At 39.0% G+C, this 25,526-nt stretch overlaps 2 protein-coding genes across 7 annotated transcripts in view; both read left to right on the forward strand.

Annotated features, from left to right (window-relative positions):
- LOC306854320 (E3 ubiquitin-protein ligase rififylin-like) overlaps positions 1-6,354 on the forward strand; it is a 36,639-nt gene extending 30,285 nt beyond the window's left edge. For 3 of the 6 annotated variants that reach the window (XR_013782816.1, XR_013782817.1, XR_013782818.1), the window contains 4 exons: positions 1,772-1,982; positions 2,276-2,299; positions 3,005-4,087; positions 4,124-6,354. Coding sequence is in view for 3 of the 6 variants with exons in the window: in XM_079392225.1 (XP_079248351.1) it covers positions 1,772-1,982; positions 2,276-2,299; positions 3,005-3,186 (417 nt within the window). In the remaining 3 variants the exon portion in view is untranslated. Of the gene's footprint in view, positions 1-1,771; positions 1,983-2,275; positions 2,300-3,004 lie in introns of all 6 variants that reach the window. The other 3 variants (XM_079392225.1, XM_079392224.1, XM_079392226.1) reach the window with 1 other exon arrangement.
- Positions 6,355-13,475: 7,121 nt separating this feature from the next.
- Positions 13,476-25,526, forward strand: part of LOC306854322 (transcription factor Dp-2-like) — a 43,239-nt gene continuing 31,188 nt past the window's right edge. The window contains exons 1-2 of the mRNA XM_079392230.1: positions 13,476-13,586; positions 23,926-23,998. Of these exons, the coding sequence (XP_079248356.1) occupies positions 23,984-23,998 (15 nt within the window). The 5' untranslated portion in view covers positions 13,476-13,586; positions 23,926-23,983. The remainder of the gene's footprint in view (positions 13,587-23,925; positions 23,999-25,526) is intronic.

Here is a 25,526-nt window from a genome sequence, read left to right on the forward strand (position 1 = left end):
TTTTAAGTGCCAGCGAATCGAGCCAAAGGCGACAGTGGCTAGGAACCAAAAAGAACTTGTTGGGGACAGCCACCGGAGTACCGGTTCTCCTCGGTTCTCCATCTCATTCTGGATGAATGAATACGGTGTGATTTCTCTGGACTGCATCACAAGTCAGATTAGTGGATTGATGTTCAAACAGTCCTGCATATACGTCACCAGAGAGAAGTCTGTCGTTTTCACCAGAAGATTGAATTATGTTGTTTTGATGAAACATTATGAAGTCCCAAAAAAAGATAACATGCGTTCACTAAAATCAATAGGGTGGATTTCTTTCTTTGGCTGGTGGATGGGCTCTTTTGACCGTGTGTTTTAATTGTTGTGCTTGTGGCTTAGTGTCATCTGTGAGATCGCCGATACATGAATGCTAATTAATTTAATTGTTTACTTACTTTGTTTCATAGCCGGAGAGTGGACCAACTCCAGGAAAAGCAGCCTAATATTATCGTAATCTATTAACTACACATCTCTTTTTATTCAAGTAGCATATGGACGTCGTCATAAAATAGATTTAATATGCCTGTATTTGTATTTAACAAGATCACAATTTAATAAAAACATTGTAATTATAATGCTTACAGTTCCTGTTATTCAAACAGCAGCTACAGACAACGGACAAAGTACATTTACATTATCAAATAACATCATTACTGACTTCAGTCTAGCGCGTTTATGCACTTTAAAAAACACTCCCGTTATAATCAGTGAGGCTATTTCCTGTACTTGCATTGCACGTACATCTGCACTTCGTTGTTTATGATGAGAGAATTCAATCAGAGAGCGTGTGCAATAAACGCAACTCCACTGTTTCAGCCATGACTCGTTCTGAACACCTCTGATTGGCCATTGCATTCATAAACTCAACAGAATCGTGTGTGATTGGTTAGAATGTGCAACACTGTAAACAAAGCATAAAAAGAAATATGATGGGACAAATAAGCCCTAATATTAATTGGATAATAATAATAGTCTTGATATCGTCAAAGGCATCAGCCACATGTGATATCTGTGACTACCGTCGATACACGATAATATGTCCATTGGCTCAACCCTAATGCAGCTCCCCTTGTTCTTCCATTCGTGAATTCGATCTACAGTCTCTCTGTTGGTCAAATACGGATGCTCTGTCTTTCAAAGCTACATTAAGTGTCATAACACTGGCCTTCTACCACATGGTAAATGTTGCCATGTGGTAGAAGGCCAGTGTTATGACACATAATACCTCTCCTTATCATTAATAAAAGGCTGAAGTTTAGAGGTAATCTAAACAAGACCTTTAAACCATGATGTTAATGAACACTACGCATGTTATCTGTATCCTAGCATGAACATATAATGTTGAAGAAATAGCAGAATGTGGAGTTACACACTGTCCCCACACTGCCTTGCATTAATCGATTAATCTATGTGTGCTTTCTAATCTCCTTCTGCATCTATCTTGGCACGTCACATCTTTCTGTTCATAGTGTCAGTTTGTGTTATGTGGGCTAAACTCATTTAGACCACGGCTTTTGCTCATCTCTGGATTGTGTTGTGGTTGGGGTTGAACCTGTTTCTAAATCAGCAAAGTGACACACTTTCATTTTCTAGAATTTGTCCTTGATTCTTGTTCTCTGAAGTCAGCTTTGACTCTCAGTGGAGTGATATTTGCATGCATTTGGGATGCCAAGAGATCTTTTACCTCTCAAGCCTAGATAAACAGATGTTTGCATGCTGTCTTTCTCTGTGTCAGTCCTCAGACTCTGAGGAAGTGCTGGCTCCGGGGCGACGGGCGTCTCTCTCTGACCTCCGAACAGAGGAGGACATTGAGGATCTGAGTGTCCGGCAGCTGAAGGAGATCCTCGCCAGGAACTTTGTCAACTATAAGGGCTGCTGTGAGAAATGGGAGCTGATGGAGAGAGTCACACGTCTGTACCACGACCAGAAGGACCTGCAGAACATGGGTAAAGAGTTTGGTGTGATTAGATGCATCAGCATGAGAATGAGGGCTCAGTGTGTACAGTGTTGAATGTTCAGCTCATACACTGTGACAGTGATGTGTTATTTTTTATAGTTTGGTTTGTGCTGTTTTCCCAGTGTAACCTGTAGGTTTGGCATATTTTTTAAGGGTAATGTGGTTTTGCAGTTAGTGCCCTGGGCAAACATGACCACATTTTCTAAAGTAGGCCTAAATATAAAAGTTGAATGTATTATTTCTGTTGATTACATTAACATGAACTGTATTTCATTTTTACAGTGTCTAACGCCACAGAAGGCACAGGTGGGTTTATTTCTTATGACCTCATTTAATATTTCAAGTGTTCATTTACTTTGTCAAGTTTTATGTCCATTTTACTGTGAAGCTATAATTTAATCAGTCAACAGTGCACATAATTGGTCAGCCTGCAGGTGGAATTCATGAATATGTATGTCTCAGATTCATAGAAATTAATTGAAATATAATTGGTTTTCATGTTGGTTTAATAATGTTTTAAAAAACTTGAATACCATTTTCAACAATTTCAACCACTTTTGACCTAAATTGTGTGTGGTGTGAAAAAAAGTCAATGTGTACAATCTCAATCATTTTCAAATGGTTTATACATTTTATATTTTGTCTCCAAATAATATTTTGGGAGTGTTACCATGTGACATTTTACAACTTGCCCTATCAGGTCAAATTATCCGACACTTTGTGTCAAGGTCAATAAATGATATGACCATTAAGGTTCCATCTTTTCTTTTATTTCTTTCTTTCTCCAGTGCAATTTTGCAAGTTGGTTGCACCACATGACTTTAAAAGCTAATCCTAAACTTGTTTTTTTTTTTTTTTTTTTTTCAAATAATAGTAAAAACAATTATGCCTAGCTACATTTTTTTCTTCATTACGAGAAGAGTTGTACCACATTGACATTCTGACTTAACCCATCTTTTCATATATTTGTTATTCTTTTAAGTTTGTGATGACTTCTTGTTTTCTTTATAGACACCGGACCTGGGACGGCCGTGGAGGAGAACCTGTGTAAGATCTGTATGGACTCACCCATTGACTGTGTTCTTTTGGAGTGCGGACACATGGTCACATGCACAAAGTGCGGCAAGCGCATGAATGAATGTCCGATCTGCCGGCAGTACGTGGTGCGGGCAGTGCACGTGTTCAGATCCTGAACAACAGCATCCATTTTCCATTCACAACTCATCGCTATCTCACACTCCTTCTTCCCTCCAGCAACGGATACTGTACAACACTGTCAGGTGGCCTTTAATTCTCGCAGTTATCTTGCGGCTCTTTAAACGACAGTGAATAAGATGTGCAGATCTCTGAGCAATAACTGTACTGAATTCAGTTTTCAGATTTCATCAAGTAATTTCAAAGTGTGCCTTCTGGATGTTTTAAAGAGGAAGCTTTATTTTTTGATCATGGGATTATGTCACATGTTTGTTGACACAAATCAATGCAACATAAATTCCTGTTTCTGCCATTTCCCACAATGAAAGGATCGTATGATCACACACAAACAGCCTCTTCTGAAAGCGCATAAGTGCCTCGTAATGCACTGCCCTGGTGCTTCTCACACACCTGTTTAATTTCTACTCATATTTTTTTAAAACCCAAATACTGGATCTGGGGTTTAATCTTCCACCACCATCTAAATTCCTGACACAGGAATGAGACTTGTCACACAAGTCTTGTCAGATCTTAAGTCTGTTGATTCATCTCACTTGAGCAAATGCAAATAGTCTAAATTGCTGACGATTATGTGGGAGAAGGACTAAGGTGTGGAAAAGAGTCACGTTTGATCAAACTGATCAATTCATTACAGCCTTGTCCAACTTCATCTGGATGAATCTCACGAAACTTGTGTCCCAATCAAAATCGTGAGGAAAATGACTGTCAAGAAAATGTTTTAATGCAGAAAAACCTGAATGATCCAACAAATGTACTTCAGTTTTTTTATCCAAAATTTGTCTTTTTTGCTGTGAACAATACGTTGCCCCACACATGATATGCGAGGAAAGAAATATTGTATTTATGTTTTACTAATTTGTTCCCTTATTTCAGTAAATTGTGGCCACGTTGTACTAATTTGTTCCCTCGTTTTAGTAATGTGTGGTCATTTTATAGTAATTTGTTCCCTTGTTTGAGTATTTTGTGGCCACGTCGTACTAATTCATTCCCTTGTTTTAGTACATTTCAGTACTAAATTTTATTACTAATTAGTTCCCTCTTTTTATTAAAGTGTGGCCACATCATACTAATTCATTCCCTTGTTTTAGTACATTTTAGTACAATTAATTCCCTCGTTTTAATAAATTGTAGCGACATTGTACAATTTTTTTAGTAAATTGCAACCACCTTGTACTAATTTGTATCCTCGTTTTAGTAAATTGTGGTCATGGCATATTAATTAGTTCCCTCGTTTTCGTAAATTGTGGCCACGTCGTTCTAATTCAATCCCTCGTTTTCGTAAATTGTGGCCACATTGTACTAATTTGTTGCCTAGTTTTCCTAAATTGCAACCACCTTGTACTAATTTATATCCTTGTTTTAGTAAATTGTGGTCATGGCGTATTAATTAGTTCCCTCGTTTTCGTAAATTGTGGCCACATTGTACTAATTTGTTACCTTGTGCTTCATTTGTGGCCACAATGAATATAATTTTGTCCACATATCATGTGCGGGGCTCCACAGAAATATGATCTGACTGGTTTCATGGGAATTTCAGATACAGTTGCCTTTCAGACTGCCGATGGCGGAGGCTTCAGTCTGAACAACCCCTTCCTGAGAGGTTTTGATTATGAATGAATATCCCATCTGAACTTAGTTTAGGCAGAGGGAAAGCTCAGTATGCGGCCTCCGCAGTGCTGTTAGCTCATTGCATGTGTGCATGGCGTGTGTTAGAGGAATCCTCTCTGGCATGACAGTCATTCGCTCCATCAGCTGTCGGCCGGATGGGCCTCAAACCGCACGGTGTGCCACAATGTGCTGCCAATGACCAGTGTGGAGGTGTTGTTTCAGCACAGCCTGTGTTAGATTTCTTGCAGAAATTCAATTAACAGCACTTTAGACTCATCAGCGGAGGAAATATCAGGTGAACATGCCTCAGCGCTCTTCTTGACTTCACCGGTGCCTCACAGGACGAGTAAAGGCCTGCCAATAAACACCAGCACCTCCCTTCCCTCCAGCTTTTCAGATTCAGTTAGCATCGACTAGCGCTATTCTTAGGCCGTGTGGATGAGTAGGAATGCACCACTGCTTTAAAATCAGTACCTTACAGGAATAATTCACTCAGAAACAATCATTTTGACATTTACTCACCCTAATGTCATTCCAGTCACATATTTTCTCTATTATATACTGTTAGTGTCCACAAGAAAATATAGACTACATCTCTTTCAGAGTTGACAAATGTCATTCATGCTTATATTAAATTATAAATTGGGTGCCATTAGATGCCTTGCACCAGGATTGACATCTTTGACACCGAATGTGGTGAATTTGATGTTTTGTGACCAACAACATATGGGACATTTCAAAATGTGTGACTGCACATGGGATTTTAGAGCTGAGGCCGAAGGTATAAGAATCAAATTATGGTTTCGGAAGACTTGGAATATAGCACATAATTAATATTGACTATTATAATAAATGTATGATGCATTTTTGTTCTTTTGTAGATCTTAGTTGATTAAATCACCATCCTTGTTAATTGTATGGAAGCTGGAGGCTTGAACATTCTTCCAAATATCTCCTTTTGGTTTTTAAATAAAGAAAATAATACAGGTTTGGAAACATTAGGGTGAATAAATAATTTATTTAAAAAAATTATTATATTCCTAATTTTTTTAAATAATGTGAGGTTTCCGTTTTCTGAATCTGAAACTTGCCAACTAATATTTTTTCCAGGGTTGCCTTAAGAGCTTTTCTGTAACAGGAATCGCCTTCCCAAAGAGACAATTGATATAACTATACATGGTAATAATTAAAAAGAATAAAGTGGGGCTCTAAAAAAGCAGCTGCGTTCAAATCTCAAAGACGTTAGATGACTTAACTTGATTTTGTATCGGTGTGAAATAAGAGCTTTCCTTTGATAGTCATGCAAAGGATGATCAATTTTGTCATGTTCTGTTCAAGTTTGATATGTAAATATAAAGAGGGAACACTTTCATTTGTTTTAATACAGATGTGTTGTCTGTATGCATGGTGTGAACCTGCTTTAATTTCGTAATGAGAACTGATAAGATATATTTTAAAACCATTCTTAACCACCAAAGTAGATTTTGAGTGCATTGTTGAAGATAATTTTTTTTTTGTATTAAAATATATTTCCAGCATATTTGTTTGCTCGTTTTGTTTGTGAAGTACAGTAACATTGTTTGATGGTCAAACACATAGAGGTGAGGAACCGGTTCTGCTGGTCTGTTATCATCAAGTAAACGTATCAGATTTTCAGAGAACAAAGTATTCTCATGAGGGTGGAGTATTATTGAGTTACATTGTTAGCTCCTCTGATAATTGGCCGTCCCTCCCGAGGGTTCAAACGTAATAAAGCAAACGAGTTGCGTAATAAAGTAAATAAACATTTGTTGTGGAAGCATGACAAAGCTATTGTGGGGTTTCACCATTCAAATATAACTCTGCTGTGGGTTTACTCAACAGCATTCTTTTTAACACCGTTTCATTTGAAAACATTCCAAAAGAATTCTATAAAGCAAACACAGACACATGGATTGATACAGTGAAGCATTTTAAAACTTTAGCACTTGTCATATTAGTATGAAGTCATGTAGGGTAGAGTGGGGTAAATCGCCCCCCTGACTGTTTTTCCCAAAATAACCACAAGATAAAGTCGAGATCAATTTGTATTGTAACTATAGACAAAATGATGTTGTGATGTTTGTGACTTTTATTAATATACCTCCAGTATATTAATAAACCACATTGAACATCAGATTCTGTATGATGGAGGTCTTATACGCTTGATGGTACACAATGACCCCTTGTGGATAAAAGGGAATTGATTTTTGATTGATTTTTATTTACAGAAATCGTGAACAAACATTCCCCTACCACCACACTTGTGACAGTGAATAATGAAAGTTATATATCAGGCTAGTTAAATAATCGTATATTGTATAATAGTAAACCCTGCAGAAGTGAAGAAGAGTGTTTTCTTAAATATCTTGGCAACAGTTTGTTAAATGATTGCAGGTGTAAAGTCTGGTTTATTTGCCTTCAACAAGATTTTGTAATAAATATCTAGACCAACATGGTGTTGTCTTAAAAATGTATAGTTTCCACTCCAACATGTGATGGTACTATTATGTTGATATCAAAGAAAACAAATGATGGAAATAACAGGGGAGACCGATTTGTTTACTCTGCAAATCAATTACTCTTTATAGAAAGTTAGTTGCATAATGGTTCTGTTGTTGGGTATGAATATGATGTTATAATATTGCATAATTCATCTTGTTGCTAAACCAACTGATTTGTGCAGTGGATTTACCTGCTTTAGCTGAACTAAAATAGCATACAGGTACAGGTATCCAGTGAGTTTATCAAAAATAAAGACATTGGACCGACCAATCACAAGCCATTTTAAAAGACGCACTGGGGAAATGTTTCAGTGAAGTTCTAAAGATATCAGCATGTATACAGCAGCAGCAGGGCTTGGTTGGTTATATAGAGTTTCTTATAGAAGGACTATTCCCACTCACTCTGTAAAGTGTTTTTCTAATCAGAAGCCATGGGTAGATCGATCCATAAAGCAATCCTGTAGGATTGCAGTCCAGTAACATGAACGAATAAAGTGGCTTCATACAATCTTCGATTATTTTACCAGTCCCTAAAACCCCTTGTCCTGCCTCCCTGAATGTGGCATTCACTTCCATAGTGATGAAAGTGGTCCGGATGCATCTAGGCCTAATGGTCTATAGATGACGCTATTAACCATATTTTGCATTGAATTCTTCTATTTGTCACTGGATCTTGGATTTTTTGGACAGGACGCCACCAAGTGGTTAGAAAGGGAAATTACATTTCCTCTACACTTGCCCTCAACACCGGAGCCCCTCAGGGCTGTGTCCTCAGTCCCTTTCTTTACTCCCTAAGCTAAGCACAGTTCTAACAAACTGGTGAAGTTTGATGATGACACAGTGGTAGTAGGCCTCAATAGTAAAAACGATGAGAAGGCCTACTTTGAGGAAGTAGATGGTGTCACATTAATATTTTCTCTTTGAATGTTGCTAAGACTAAGGAGATGAGCGTTGACAGCCCTTTAATGATCGATGGGGCCCTTTAATGATTGATAAGATCTTTCCTGGAAAATGCATAAACGTCACCTGGAAACAAGGGCAAATCAATGCATCTACCATTTATGATGGCTGGCCAGATTTAATGTTTCCCAAAAATTGTTGAGGACTTTCTAAACTGGAGCTGTGGAGAACCTATTCACAGGGAGCATTATTTCCTGGTTTGGAGGCACAATGGCCCAGGATCAGAAAGTGTTGTCCAGAGTGGTAAGGTCAGCACAGAAATGCATCAGGGCTTTGCTGTGGGGCACTGAAAGACATGAGGCTGGTGAGAGTCACTGGAAGACACTGCAGATGGTGAGGGTCACCGGAGGACAGTGGAGGTGGTAAAGGGTCACTACAAAACAATTCCAAGACTGGTGAGAGTCACCAGGGAAAACATTTGGACTGGTGATAGCCACCTGAAAACACTGGAGCTGGTGAGGACCACCGGAGGACACTGGGGCTGGTTCTGGTCATCACAGTGTGGCTGGTGAGGGTCTCTAATCAAGTCGAGTCGAGTCGAGCTTTGTCAAGCAAGTCATTCTGCTTCATGTGTGGACATATAGTGGAACGAACTGTCTCGCAGGACCATGGTGTTACATACTAAATATAAATAGAAACATACAACAATAGAAGTATAAGAAAAACAATTATAGACATATACAACAGTTAACCATCTGACTACACTGTAAAAAAGTTGAGAAACTTAAAAGTTTAAGGCAACCAGCTTCAGCAGATTGAGTTTTCTTCTTGTATTCTTGTTTATACAACAAAAGTTGAAAAAAACTCACAAATCTGCTGAAGCTGGTTGCCTTAAACTTTTAAGTTTTCTCAACTTTTTTTTTTTTTACAGTGCACATATTATAAATTCTATAAATAGTTGACTATACATACACAAGCCGAGACTGTACATATAAAGTGTAGTGTACATATAGAGGAAAGAGTGTGTTACTACAGGTGATTTGTATAGCCCGCTCACCTGTTTATAGCAAACTCAGAATTGCACAAACATTTTCAACAATTTTTTATGAGTTGGGGGAAGGGGGCTGAGGTGTTCATGGTTTCAGGAGGTAGGGTTGTGGATGAGGTTTCATAGGGGGACAGGGAGATTGGAGTTAAGGGCTCTCACAGCCTGGGGGGAAAAGCTGTTGAGCAATCTGACAGAGCAAGCTTTGTTACTCCGGTACCTTCTACCTGATGGCAGGGTCTGGAAGAGATTGTGGGAGGGATGGGTAGGGTCCTTCACGATGCTGGTAGCATTACTGGAGCATCGTGCAAGGAAAATGCCTGGGATGGAGGGGAGAGGGGCACCGATAATCTTTGCGGCAGTGTTCACTGTCCGCTGGAGGGTCTTGCGGTCAGCAGCATTGCAGATCCCGTACCAGACAGTGATGCAGCTGGTCAGCACACTCTCAATGGTGCCCCTGTAGAATGTGGTGAGGATGGGTGGGGGGAGACTTGCCCTTTTCAGCCGGCGGAGAAAGTGTAGGCGCTGTTGGGCCTTCTTGTTGAGTGACGTGATGTTGGTGGTCCAGCTGAGATCCTCTGCAGTGTGCACCCCCAGGAATATAGGGCTGATGACTCCCTCTACGGTCGAGCCCTCGATGGTCAGTGGGGGGTGGTCAACAGAGTTTCTCCTGAAGTCCATCACAACCTCTTTTGTCTTACATTGACAGGTTGTTAGCACCACACCATTCAGCCAGCTGTACCACTTCCTGTAGGGTGTTTCATCATTGTTTCTGATGAGGCCTACCACAGTTGTGTCATCAGCAAACTTGATGATGTGGTTGAAGCTGAACTTGGCAGTGCAGTCATGGGTCAGCAGCGTGAAGAGCAGCGGGCTGAGCACAGCCTTGTGGGACACCTGTGCTTAGTGTGGTAGTGCTGGAGGTGTTGCGGCCGACACGGACTGACTGAGGTCTTCCAGCAGGTTTAGTTTGTGGATGAGCTGTTGTGGGATTATTGTGTTGAATGCTGAGCTGAAGTCGATGAACAGCATTCTGACATAAGAGTCTTTCTGTTCCAGGTGAGTAAGAGCTAGGTGGAGAGTGGAGGATATGGCATCATCCGTGAAACGGTTTGGACGGTATGAAAACTGGAATGGGTCCAGCGTGTTTGGGAGAATGGACTTGATGTGATGCATGACTACCCTCTCAAAGCACTTCTTCATGGTTGGGGTCAGTGCTATGGGACGATAGTCATTCAGGCAGGACACAGGTGACTTTTTTGATACTGGAATTATAGAGGTGGATTTGAGACATGTGGGGACAACTGTCTGGCTTTTCAAGTGCAGTGGCCCAAAAGCAAACCTTTTGGAAGTGTGTAAACTTTGTTTTCATCCTCTTACTCACAGATGAAACATCTATATTACATAATGAAATAATTCTCGTGTACAGTACTATGCAAAAGTCTTTGGCATATTAGTTTTTTAAATCTTAAACAAGGTGTCCTGCAACAGATCTTCAACCAGTCTGGGATTACATGAAGAGACAGAAGCAACGGAGACAGACTAAATCCATAGGAGAACTAAACTGCATGTGAAAAACATTTTATTTATTAAATGTAACGTAAATCCATCATTGCACTGCAGATGTTGGACAGAAACTACAGCTGACATTCAGATGTATTTAATGCAGACTATCTGATGCAGATCAGAGACAGTCATTCACAGGTGGGTTTGTTTTTATGCTTCTAGATTTGCATATACGGCAGTATGTTACACTTGATTAGGACTAGTCATACACGACCCCTTTTTTCTGCACTTTTGCACAGATGTGTTGGAGTGTCTCTCGTATCCTGTCACTTCCTCTCTTCATCACAGCTCTGGTGCAGACTGCTGGGTAACAGTAGCAGGAACTGTTCAGTTATTGCACCTGCACAACATTGTCTGAGTTTGTTTGTTTAATGAGGCTCAGATGTTACTTAGCTCACATTTCTGAATAGTCCAAATGTATTTGTATAAACATACCATCAAATCCACATTTAACCTAACAGGTGGCATTTTTAGACTACTTTTTCGGTGTTTTGTGTCCTTTTTTGAAGCCTTATACTTCTCCCAATTGCAAGAGTATCTTCAAAAGTTCTTCTTTTGTGTCCCACAAACAACAAAGTCATTTTGGAGTGAACTATTCTTTTATCTCACTCTCTCTGCTGTTGTTTTGGGTGGTTTATGCTCTAACTTGCTGGGCAAGAGTATCAAGTCCAATTCAAGTCTTGTCAGATGTCAGAAGGCTAAAACAACAAAGCAAATATCCCTCAAAGAGCATGTGCCAAAAAAACTGTCTCTCTATCTTGTGTTTGGTAATATGTGACGTAAAATATTATTAAACGTTTAACAGAACGCCACTTTGGCATCATATCAAAGTCTAAGTATTAATGAATCATTGCTATAGACGTAACTGAATAAAAAGAGGGAAAAAAGCCATTGGTCATTATTATAAGAGTATAAAAACATTATATATACACACACACACACACAAACACTGTCCACTAAAGCAGCTCTGACCATAGTCTTATACATTATGTTGAATTTGGCAAGTGTGGTAATCTTCTCCACTGAATCTACTTGGACCCTGATGATGTCCTCTTGCTGCTCTATTAGGATTATTATATTTAACCGTGGGATCAGTGTAACAGTGTTTTGCAGAGAAGGTTCCTTCTTTGGTTTCAGGTCAAAAAGAGCAAACAGTGTATGTTTGAACCACAAGTTCTTTATTCACATCTGCTATAAGTGTTGTGCTGGGAAACTGGTCTGCAGCTTGTGTTGTGAATGTTATGAATGTCTATCTATCTATCTATCTATCTATCTATCTATCTATCTATCTATCTATCTATCTATCTATCTATCTATCTATCTATCTATCTATCTATCTATCACATGAAGACTGTCTCAGAATTTGCTGCTGTAGGTTCAAGTGTGTCGGTAAACTCAGCTCACATCGAGACTCCACGCCCTGTGAAGATCAGAGCTTGGTGTCACGCCCGCCTTCACAGGAAATCCTCTCCACAATGAATTATGGGCCAGCCCTGTGTGAGATGATGTACTGCTGTTAGCTGGTCCCATGAGGTTTTGCCTTATCATTCCCTGTTCAAGTCTGTTGCTTTTTCAGTCACAAACGAACCTCACAGAGGGCTCTTGCAATTCAGCCGAATGCAGAAAGTGTTAAAAGTATTTTAAAATCAACTGTGACAAATCTGTGAATTAGCAACTGTTTGTACACATTAACAGTGCTGACAGTATTTTTTTTTTCGCAGTCATGACATGCATTTATGGCGGCTGTTTTAACAGCTTGTGCAGACGTGCAAACTGAGCAGGTGTGGCCCCTGGCTGCTGCGGTGGGCTGTTCTTATCAAATTCCACTCGGCACACACTTATGTAGTTCTTGCTTATTCAAATGAGCAACTACCACTTCGACTTCAGTTTTTAATTTGGGCTTATATAGGTTTTAGTTCTATGTAAATGATGTTTTATGTATAACGTACAGTACACACACATATGTAGGCCTATGCTGTACCTACCGTGAGAAATATTCATTGCAAAGGTGTTTCAGCGAGCCTTGGTCTCTCTTGAACTCCTATATTTCATACAAGTGTGCCCTATGTGGGTGAATTTGATCTAGGGATATGACTGTTAAGCAACTAAACTCTTTTAGCCACATTTTAGGGATGTAAAGCTGTTGCTACAACGCCTTCCTTCCAGTCACTTTATTATGTGTAATGATGTGCAATATGGTAATGAGCTTCTGATGTGTTCAGGAACCAAACTTTCCACAGGAAATCGCCCATCGCTCGTTTCAATAATCGAGTAACTTTTAAATAGTCGTTGCAGTCAGTTTTGCAGCCGAACAGTGAGATTTTCTCCCATCTAGTGTCTTCTTCATTGTTTTTGACTAAACACACATTTACCATTTAAATATCAAATTAACATACGTCATAAACATGTGATTACTACCAGATGGCGAACCACGCCAAAATAACCCAGCGCCGCACAGCCTCCCATTGTTTCCTTTTGTCTTCGCACACTAATTAAAATCAAAATAAAGCTTTAAATTACTTTATTCGTCTGATTACCCCGCATAGCCTTTATGCCTGCTTTACATTTCGCTCAGGTCAGCCAATCACCTTCCACCTGGCGTCTGACGTCACGAGCAGGTGTGACCAATCAGAGGCGACGGCTGGCTGCCACCGCCAAGCTTGTGTGCGGAGCTGAGGAAGTATTCAGTCTCATCATTCAGTGACGCTCGCTGTTTGTTTTCCTCAACTCTTCTGAGGTAAGGTGCTTCTCGGCGTATTTAGCATAAGCTGTGAAGATTTGGCGAATATCATTACGTGACATTGTATATGTGTTCAACAAAGTAGCACGTTTATTATTCACTTTCATAAGTAACTAGCTTTGGGTTTCGATTATTAGCTGGAAATACAAGTGCGATAACAACAAATAAAGAGTTCCGTCCAGACTCAAAGACGTCTCTCACGGCACTGTTTTAACATAGTTTAGTTGAAATGTCGTTATATTGGTTTATAAAGTGCAGATGATAGTAAGTTTAACTGAAGCGGCGGCTTCTGCACATTTCCGCTGCTCGGGATTATCGCCGCGTTTCGGTGAGAAGTGCTTCATATTCCCTCATATTTAGTTCAAATGGAGGTTTTAGGAATAGCCAGGCAGTTTATTGTCGGGTAAACTCATAAAACTTCGGCCTTGAGGCGATAATGTCACGATAAAGGTCTGAGCAGTGTTACCTCAGCTAGCGCTAGTGTTGTGTATTCCTGTCAGTTTATGAGTTAAACAATCATCATACAGTACAACAATGCCGTGGGGATCTTATAAACATCCTCTCACAAGCTTGAATACATAGTAAAGTACCATGGTAAAGTATTGGTGTCAGGTGAGGATATCTACTGTAACGTTACTGTACCATAATCATGTGCCAAATATGGTATAAGTCGCTGGGGTATATTTGTAGCAATAACCAAATGATACATTTTTCTTTTATGCCAAAAATCATTAGGATATTAATTAAAGACCATGTTCCATGAAGATATTTTGTAAATTTCCTACTGTAAATATATCAAAACTTCATTTTTGATTATTAATATGCATTATGTAATATGTAAGAACTTAATTTGAACAACTTTAAAGGCGATTTTCTCAATATTTATTTATTTTTTTGCACCCTCAGATTCCAGATTTTCAAATAGTTGTATCTCAGACAAATATTGTCCTATTATCCTAACAAACCGTACATTAATGAAAATCTTCTTTATTGAGAAAAAATAATAAATTGACCCTTAGGTTTTGTGGTCATTTATATGGTACAGCGGTCAATACCATATTGTACCACATACTAAAAATCATGTTATTAGTACGGTAGATAACAAAAAACATAATTTTGCAATGCTACCATATTCAAAAAACATGATACAGATCCAAAAAACAATGTTTTGCCATATTGCCACTTTTTAAATAACATTTCTGAGAATATTTATCAATATGTTCAGACGAGTTTGTCTCTTGAAATGTTTTGTTTGTGGTTTCTTTCCCCTTTGAGACTGTCTATTTTTGTGCTGTTTTGTGGAGAAACACCTGAGCCTTGTTTTTTAGGCTTGTTCACTAGGTCGTGAAGTAAACGTTGAAGAAAATATACAAGAAGAGGCTTAACCGAGACGCATTTGAGAGTGTGTTTGGTGTGGTAATTGGACAAGTGTGAGGTCATGGGGTTTCTGTTGGCTTAGTGTACTGAGATTGCAGGCCAGGCTGTGTCAGATTTGAAGCAGACATCTGTTGGTCCCGCACAACGGTCTGGATATTTAATCCTTCCAGAGGAGAGGAGGAGGAGGGAAATGAGACCCCCGTCCCAGAGCTCACAGCTTTTGTGACAGGTGTCCCCCTGCTATTCAGCACCTCAAGCATCTTTTCCCGTGTGTGTGTGTGAAGTGGTGGAGGCTTTGTGTGTTTATTTTTCTGCCTCTGCTGGCGTATTGCAGAAAAACTCAGCGTCAGCTAGTGAAGCAGTATTGAATGTAAAGTTCAGATGTATTGATCTGTTGACCTGCGCCCGCATTGTTGTGACGCAGCTGTCACGTGAGAGGCTGCGGTCTGTCTTTGTGTGTTTGTATTTGCACATGCACAAAAGAGAGTGAAAGGACAGAGAAAACGCACACCACAGATGATTTTTGGCGCCATTTCCCAGCTGTCTTGCTCGCTGGTGTCACTGTAAAATGCCCCACGGGACACGTTCGTACAGTTAGCGCTCCGCCGCCTGTGTGTGTTCACAGAGCGTAGGTGTGTGTTTGTGCATCTCGCTGTGTGTGTGTTGAAGCCCAGTCCTCTTGGGAGACTAAACTTAACCTTCTCTATTCATGTTGCAACACAGCCGTTTTCATTCTAAAAGGAGATCCAGCGTCGGGTTTCCGGATTGCTCTGTTATTCACTTTTGGATTAGTTATTTTTCATGTCTGAATGTATTCTTTATAGAACATCAGCACTTCATGTGTAGCTTCACTAGTTGCTCAGTAAGGCAGTGGTTCTCAGTTCTTTTGATTTAAAGGCACCTGTTGATATAAGATATTTTGGTTATTTCTGTGGTAGTTATGAAAAACCTGTTTGTTTTCAGACCTTTTAAAAAACTGAGAGTGTTGATGTGTAAATAAACTATATGAAGGAATACTTCACCCAAAAAGGAAAATTGGCTGACAATTCACTCACCCTGTGGACATCTGTAGATGAGTTTGTTTCTTCATCAGATTTGGAGAAATGCAGCATCGCATCTCTTGCTCAGCAGTGGATGCTCTGCAGTGAATGGGTGCCGTCAGAATGAGAGAAATAGAAGCATCACAACAATCCACACCACTCCAGTCTATCAGATAACATCTTGAGAAGCCAAAAGCTGTGTTTCTAAGAAACAAAACCATCATAAAGACGTTTTTAACTATTGCTTCTGGATGAAATATGAGTCCATAATCCATAATTCTGCTTCCTCCAGTGAAAAAGTTCATCCTCTGTTGTCCTCTCATATTAAAATGCACCCACATATTTGTTTAAAACTGGTTTGGACTGTTTATGCTTGTAAAACATTCTTGATCTGTGTATATTTCTCTCCTGATTCATGCAAGACAACTTTTTTCACTGGAGAATGCAATATTATGGATAGCGTATTTTAGTCAGAAGCAACGGTTTGAGTTTAAAAATGTCTTAATGGTGGATTTGTTTCTTACTAACACTCAGCTTTTGGCTTCTCAAGACGTTAATTGATGGATTGGAGTGGTGTGGATTATTGTGATGCTTTTATTTCTCTCATTCTGACGGCACCCATTCACTGCAGAGCATCCATTGCTGAGCAAGTGATGTAATGCTAAATTTCTCCAGATCTGATGAAAAGTCTGTGTACCCACACCCATGTTGTTGCAAACGTGTGACTTTTTTTTTTCTGTGGTGCACTAAAGGGAGAACTTTATATTTTTTATGATCTAACATGGACATAAAAACACCATAAAGGAACAGACTTCAACAGATGTGTTTGCAGCTTGAAAGCTTGTGGTCATTTTTTTGATTTTGTTGTTATAAGGCTATAAACATGCTGCAGAACATCTCCTGGTGTGTTTTGTCCAAGAGGAAGAAATGAAGATGAGTACATTTTAATAGATTTTTCCATCTCTTTTCACATAAGCAGTCAACATGTGTCTGACAAAACATTACAAGTTTAAAGAACACAGACTGTGTTTGTATGAGGGAGAGGGCATCTGAAATATGGACATGAAAAAAAAGAAGCCAGTTACTGTATTTGAACAATGCAGATGTTTATTTTGACTTCTTATTGGTATTATAGCAGTCGATTGCAGTAGATTCCCTGAAAGACAAAAACTGAATAGGACTTTACAGTGATGTTGTGCTGCTGTCATCAACATTGCAGCAATTGCATTGATTTTTATTAACATGATTGAACTATGAACAAAATAATGAACAAAAGTTTCACAAACAAAACTCATAAACAGCAGTGTGTGAGATCTCGCTCTCCGGAGGTGGAGTTGTGCACCTTCTCTCAAGAATACAGAAGGCATCTGAGCTGAAGTCGTGGAGGCTAACCTGTGCCGTGAATCTAGCGTCACAGTGTATTTGTGTGTGCTTCCTCTTTTCAGTGACCTTACATGACAGCATGAGCCGGGCTGTTTGTATTTCAGACACGCATAAACTCCCTCAGAAGACCAAATGTCACCCTCCTCCTCCTCTTGTCCTCTGCGTAGCCCACGCTAATCAGTCGGGCTATAGTAGCGGAGGCCTCATGGAGAGCGCAGCTCCTTTGACAGAAGGACTGATGGGGGATGCTGCTCCAAAGGCTTTTAAAGCCTCAGATCTGCAGTGTCAAATTTATTTTGCGCTTGGGACGTTAATATCATCTTGCTTAGCTGCTGTGCACCTCTCCGTCCCACAATAAATGGTGGATGACCTCGCGGTTGCCATGGAGACGCACGGAGCCGCACGAGTGACAGATGGAGGGGGTTACAGAAAGACGAGGGAGTGATGTGTCCTCGAGGATGGAAACCCCCCATCACAGCAATTTGGAAAGTTCTGGGACTCTTGAATGGTGCAGCTCGGGCTGGTGGATTACAGCTCACCAGCTTCTTCCAGCCAGCCGATCTCAGAACTGACCTCACTTGAACAATAAACCACTAATTAAACTAATTTAATACCATCAGCACAACATATTGTGACTTGCACTTTCCCAGTCCTGGAAGAGCAAGGCCTGCTGCAGTCTTAAGTCCAGCTTTGAGCAGAACTGCAGGTCTGGACAGGCGTTTGACGATTGAAGCCCAAACCCGCCCTGTAAAAGATACCCTGTGACCTGACCTGACGGGAAGTTTTGCATTTTAAGACCAAGCCCGTTTTAATTTTCCTTCTGACCAGATCACACATGCTTATGTTCATAATAAAGCATACATTTTTATAATGATCATTTATTTCAACTGGAAGATTTGAAGAAGCAAAACTTTTTTTATTTTATTTATTTTTTTAATTTAATAAAATTTTTTTACTTTATCAGAATATTAGAATGATTTCTGAAGTATAATGTGACACCAAAAACTGGAGTAATAATTAAAAGTAAAAGTAAAATTCAGCTTTGCGTTACAAAAATACTGTATATTATAATTTTTCAAATATTTCAAATTGTGACATTTCAAATTTTTTGTTTTTTTTACTGTATTTTTGATCAAATTAATTGGTGAGCATAGGAGGAGACTTAATGAATAAATATATATATATAAAATGTGCAATCTATATTAAAATAGCATGCAGTTTTAAACATTATTTAAATAATAATAATAATAATAATAAAAATATATTTTTATTATTGTTTTACAAATTCACTCTCAAGTTTTTCTTGCACCGTTGGACTTTGTTGATGATTATGAGATGATTAAGAACATGGATGAAACCTAAAGTACAGCTGAACTGTGGTTTGTTCTCCTTCATAAACCTCAGATTCTGAATCGATGACCCCCGTCCCCCTAAACTACCCTAAAACTATCAAAGCTGGCCTGTTTCTTTAGGCCCCCCACTACTGTGTCAGGCTCAGACTGGATCACCTCTTCCAGGTCAGTGCTTCTCAGTCTTATCGAGGATCGAGATTGAGAGAAGGAAGAGAGGACAGTGACGAGCAGAGAGAGAAAGGAGGATGAAAGACGGGAGAATCCGAGGTCAGGCTGACAGACGAAGAGCTTGGGGATTTATGGCAGGCCAACTGAAGGACGGAAGAGAATGACAATAGAGAGGGTCACCACAGGGCGACAGGGCGTCTGAAGACCACATGTGTGGATGAGAGCTCACATGTAATGGGAAGAACTGCAGGTTTCTTCTAGTGGAGAAATGAGGTGGCCAACAATGCTTTTGATTTATTTATTGCCTATGCCAAACGTGCAGCCGTGGTGGTAGGGTGTTATAGGTGTCGTGGTCTCAAACGGTTTATTAGTAAGTAAAAGGCAGCGACAGTAAGAATGTTCCACTCAGAATGCAACAGGTCTTGGTGTTTTGTGTGCATGATCATTGTGGATTTTGCATTCCTCCAGTGAGCAGCTCGACACCGCAGACGAACGATGCATATGTGTGTTTACATTTAAATGCCACCTCATCTGTTCAGTGTTGTTCTGCTTTCAGTGCATCACGCTGCCCTGCACATAACCGTTTTGCTCAGGCATGTGAAACCACAACATGACTAGGCTGAAAACAGCACAACGATGCAGAAAGTTCTATAGGCCCAGAGTCATTTGACTGCTAGTTTGGGTTAATACCTAATCCATCTAGTAATCAAAGCTTGTAAAAGATCAAGATCAAGCAATTATAATGCCATTTTCAAACATGTGCAAATGCTCATACAACTGATTGTGGGTTTGAGGGAATTGTGGTGCACTGAGAACCTGACACTTATATTTTCAAGAAAATGTGTGTGGTACTGGTGGTTGCCAAGGCTGTGCAGTTGTTAAGGTGTTCTATGAAGCTTTTAGGGTATTGTAGATAGTTGTCAGGGTGATGTGTTGTTTCCATCTTAAGTCTCTAATATTCTATGCTTTGCATACATCAAGAAAACCTTTTTCAACATAGATATGAAAAAGCACTGTTCAGACTTAAATGATCGTTATTCATGAACGCTTTTTAACAACCTAAGGTTGGTCTCTTTTTAAAGAAGACAAGGCAGCAGATTGTGAAAGCAATTCATTTAGCAATTCTAGAATTGCTATAAAAATCAAAGTATGTTTCTAATTAAGTTATGTTCCAAATTTTAAGTTGATATTACAAAAACTGAGGTTCCTGTGAGATTTTTAGGCACTATACTAAAAGTAGCCACCATTGAATTTTTATGAATTTTCTATTCACAAACTTATACATTTCTGATATTACTTCTATGACAAAATCACTGCGAAATATGGAACCTTGAGACCTTTCCAACGATATGACTTTTGTCAAGATTCTGAAGTTTTGATTCTAAAATGCTGTAGTAAATTCTGTAATATGACAGGTCATAGCCCGTTAGTTGGAGGAGCTAATGGTAAGGTTTTATTTTATTATAAAGTACCATTTCCATTGTAATGCAATGTCTGTTTTCACAGGATGTTTAAGCTTTTGAAAGATTTCTAATTAATGATGATTTCTAAAATATACGTGATGGGGGAGAAAAGTAAGAAAAAGGGCACCGACAGTTAACAGGTTGACTTAACCCTTAACCCTGAAAAGCTTGAAATGGAATAAAGGTCACATTTATTTTAGTTTTTTAATGGAAAATTAAATTGACCCTTTGAAAAAATAAAAATAAAATCTAGAACAAGTTGCACTTTTCCTTAAGCAAAGTTTCGATCACTTCGATCATTAACAGGCTTTCAATAATTTGCATATCAAATATGATACAGTAGGCTTTATAGGGTTTTGTGTGTCTGTAGATACGACTCTGGTCCCTCCTTTACTATACTCTATAGGATGTTTTTACTTAACCAGGCATAAATTGGATTGCTTAGAAAAGCAACACCACACCTCTTCTCAACAAGCCTCTTGATTTGTGGCGTTATTCTTGTCTCAAGTTTAATACTCAAGTATGAGTATTTAGCGATGCTGTTCTTAGCAAGCACCACTAATTAGACAAACAAACCTTTCGTTGTGATTAAGAACAAGCACATGAGTTTCAACAAATGCAGGTCAATAAAGCCCATTGAGGAAGATCCTCAATAAGTCGGCTGTGATCTCAAGAGGCTTTTTAAAGGACTGTCCCGCAAACGGGTAACAAAGCACGACAACAGGCTTGATTTACAGTGCGTAAGTGAAATCTTTTGTCATTATGTGCTCGCTGTGCTGGGATGCTCCACTCTTACTCGGCAACAAGTCGTCTCTTTAGTGTCATGTCAGCAGAGCAGTGTGTCGAGCCACAGAGACCCAAGTTCCCTTACATTAGTGGGTGGCCTCTGCCTCACCCAGGAGAAGAGAAATAGGGGCTGGGGGAGGGCAAGTGACACAGAATAGGAGAGACCTCCAGCCACTTTGAAGCTCCTCTCTGGTTCTTGTGTCGGGCTGCTCCCCCGTGGGACAAAAGGCCTTTATATGTGTCTCAGGCAGGGGGCTGTAGGGGGGTATTGTGGGACTGGGGCGGTGGGCGGCAGGGCTAGATCCACCCCCCCTCGTCTATTGATCTGCACGGTCCGTGCTGCCTCACCCCCTCCACCACAGCCAGGCTTACCAGCTGTCTGCTCTTCGCCTCTCCCAAACCGGCCACAAAGACACACGCGGATCATATGGGCGCCGGCATTAGCATACTTATTGGACTCGACTTAAAGGAACTTCATGGAGACATCCATGAGCTATATTTATTGTTTTGCACGGAAACCATGCTTGCTTTGCATAAAGCTGACCACTGAGCGTATGTAGCATGATAACAATATCAAAGTGCCTTCTCAGCGGTTGACCTACAATCTGTGGAGAGACCTTTGCTCACTCGCATACATTGCTTTACTTTCACCAATGTGTTTACGTAAACATTTGTCGCAGTTGTGTAAGTCATATATTATGCTGTGTCTAAATAGGGTCGGAATCTGTGGTTAGTGATGAAGAGGTTTACTTTGGCAACTGCACTGCTTTCATTTACACACTGTAGTGTATAAAGTTCCTTGTAAAAAAACTTGAGTGTTATGCTTCCAGTATGTTGGTATAACATTGCAGTGCAATAAGACTACACAAGTAAGTATTGGAGCATTCTAGTAGCTGAGTGCACATTATTGCTACCACAATGTTGTAATAATGTGGGAAACTGAACTTTCTTTAAGCACAGTTTTTAAGGGGTCGTGTTAGTGAGAAAATACGATGGATACAAAAGATGCTACATCTGTATTGATAGAGAGAAGTAGTTTGAATCTTCCTGAAGTTAAATTACCAGGACGCTTATAGCCAGCTGATCCAGTAATAACGCATCCATTTGATGAACCCCCTTGAGGACTGAGGTGTGTCTCTGTGTGTTTGAGCGGCGACTGCACTTATTTCACTGCACTTTCGTCCAAAATTTTCGCTCGTAAAAAAATAAAGCATGCATTTTGATAGGAAAGGATGGGGAATAAGGAAAAACGCATACGAAAATTTCTTTGCTTTACTTGACTTTACTCATGTTTTCAGAGTCTGCCCTCTCACTGTATGGGGACAGATCTAATGAACTTCATCTCCAGAGCTGCTCTGAGAGTCACTTCACTGGCGTTTCATTTGATAAAACTAGTGCAGATACGCACAGAAACTCAGAGGTCTTCACAATAACCTGCCAAAAGAAACGTTTGTTTGATCTTAAAGAAATTATTGTGGAAATATGTTACTGTTGTACAGCAGAAATAAAGTAATAAATAAACAAACAAAAATATAAAAGTAGTAATAATAATAATAATACAATTATTAATATTACATTTATAAGGAATATCACAATTTTTCTTCCTTTTTTATTTTAGGAGTTAACCTCTCTATTGTGCAGCACTTTATTTGCTGAAAAATAAATGTAATAGTTGCATTTTCATTTGATTACATTTTAAAATGTGGGGGCCACCCATTTCTCTTTGAATCTGACTGAAAACTGAGGGAAATCAGTCACTCGTTGGGCCCTATTATTGTAAGAATTTCATATTGTAAGAAAAAAAAACAATAAATAATATATGTATATGTATATATATATATATATATATATATATATATATATATATATATATATATACATATATATATATATATATATATATATATATATATATATATATATATATATATATATATATATATATATATATATATATATATACATATACTATTTATTAAAAAATATAATTCAAATTTGTATTGTTATTATTTACATTTAATTAAACCATTGAAATGGAATCCAGAAAAAAAAATACAAGAAAAAGTTTAATGGGATTTGCGAAGAAAAATAAACTAATTTCATAGAGACCTATAAATGTCCAAGCAAACCTGCTTTTGTAAACTCATGTCCTGGATCCAGTAGGCAAAAAACAGTTTGTGAAATAAGTAGAGTTCATCATAAAAAGTCAAATGTACTTGGATGTCCTACTACTTCCACCGTAGTACTGCATCTGATGGACACTTTAGTATCCCATGAGGCCATGGGAGATGAGTTGGCAGTGAAGTGATGCAGTGGACAGCACATGTTAACACGGCGGATGTAGTACGTCCAGATTTCATTCAAACAACACACATTCATTCTATACAAAACACACTTTATTAACAGTCACAAAGTTTGCTCCTCATAAAATGTACATCTACTCAGACAGTATGTGTTTTCTGTCTGCTGTTTTACGTTTGTTTTATGTTTGTGTAATAGACAGATTAGATTCATTGATTAGTAGAAGAGTAGAAAGAAATCTCTCTCACACACACACACACAAGTTTGGAGGTTACCTGCTGTGTGAATCCTCTCTCACTGTGTCTTTGTCATCTGCTCATCAGTGTATCTCCATCATCCTCATCCAGAGCTTTCCTCTCCTCATTGTGACAAGGACAGGCTAAATGTGTGTTTTTGCTACAGTGCACTGCATACCTGATCGTTCGTGTGTGTGTGTGTGTGTGTGTGTGTGTGTCTGTGTCTACAGGGGCCGTGCAGCTCTGAGCGTGAGGGGATCTGACCAGAAAGAGCCCTTCATCTTCAGTATGATGGCCAACACAGTGAGTGTTTTTGGTAATGTGTCAACACCAACTTATGCAATTAAAGGGACTTCAGGTCTTTGTCAAGTCTGTTACGATTCAAGTGTCAACATGTTAAAACCACTGTTGACAAAACAAGAGTGAAAGAGCTCTTTTGAAAGTGGGCCTTCACTTCCAGAAGGGGGTTTTCACAGCGATGCCGTAGGAGAACCAGTTTCAGTGAACAGTTCTTAAAAGAACCATTTGTTTCTTAGTGTGAAGAACATTTGAATAATCTAAAGATCCTTTTGTGGAATGAAATGGTTCCATTGATGGAAAAGGTCCTTTGTGGAACAATTAAGAAGCTTTATTTTTAGGAGTGTTTGCGCTGCTGAATTCTGCTCTGTTACTGATGTAAAACTTTTTTTGTGAACATCATAATGCTATTACTGGGCTCCAGACTAACATTTGACAGCAGTGGCACTGGTGCTGCCAAACTCCACACATGCACCTGATTGATGGCACCAAATAATTTAATAATGATTAATGAAATATTGATAATGTTTTGTCTCTTTGAATTGCACATTTGACAGTAGCTTGAGGTGAGATGCAAGCGTACATTTATTTTTTATTAAAAACAGTAACATCTGTTTAAAACTAAGCCACATCTTTTATAGGGCAAAATGTAAATATTCTGACTGTCTCAGGAGTTAGGACTCGTATTAAAATGAAAATGATCATTGTACCCAATGATCCCCACATTTAGTTAGGGCTAAGGATTTTTCTAGTTGACTAGTAGTCATTCTTTTAAGCCATTAGTCACACGTTTATATTACTTTAATTCATTTAAATACTTAAATATACACTGAATCTTTAATGTACAATCTATTCTGCACAAGTTTGCTCATGCATCAATATTGCCGCAAAGGACCAGCAAAAGTAATGACCTTGAATATATCAGAAAAATAGCAAGGAGGTATGTTACGGGGCCAGCCCTACATTTAGGATAAACAATAATGCAAAAAACCTGCTATAGCTTAATAACAAAGGATACTGTAAGTAAATTAAATTACTGATAACATTTCATATGAATATGCCACATTTCTGCCACAATACCACGGTTACAGTTTAGGGTTACTAAAGTAAATACTGTACATTTGTAAATGTTGGTGATTTTTTTTTTTTCCATGTCAGTTTGTTGAGATTGACAGTGCTGGATCATCTGGCTTTAAAATAGTTTAAATCACTTGGTGGTTTTCGTTCCACTTTTAGCCCGTTTGCCGTAATGTTAACAGTTTACTCGCACCGGTAACAGTCTAGAGTCCTGCTATTGAGAGGAACTGCTTCTGTTAAACTAAATGTAATGACATGAAGATGTGAGGTGCTGTAACAGTTTATCAGGTCTTAAGGTCCTTGCACACGGAGTCCGAAATAGTTTTTTTTTTTTTTTTCGTCATGCTTTCCTATCAAAATGCTTGCTACGGATGCAAAAACGCTGAAAATCTTCTGAAATTTTTTTTTTTTACGACGGGCGAACGTTTCGGAGGCAGTGTGTAAACATGATTGACAC

The sequence above is a fragment of the Barbus barbus genome (assembly GCF_936440315.1).
Source record: "Barbus barbus genome assembly, chromosome: 34".
Lineage (NCBI taxonomy): Eukaryota > Metazoa > Chordata > Actinopteri > Cypriniformes > Cyprinidae > Barbus > Barbus barbus.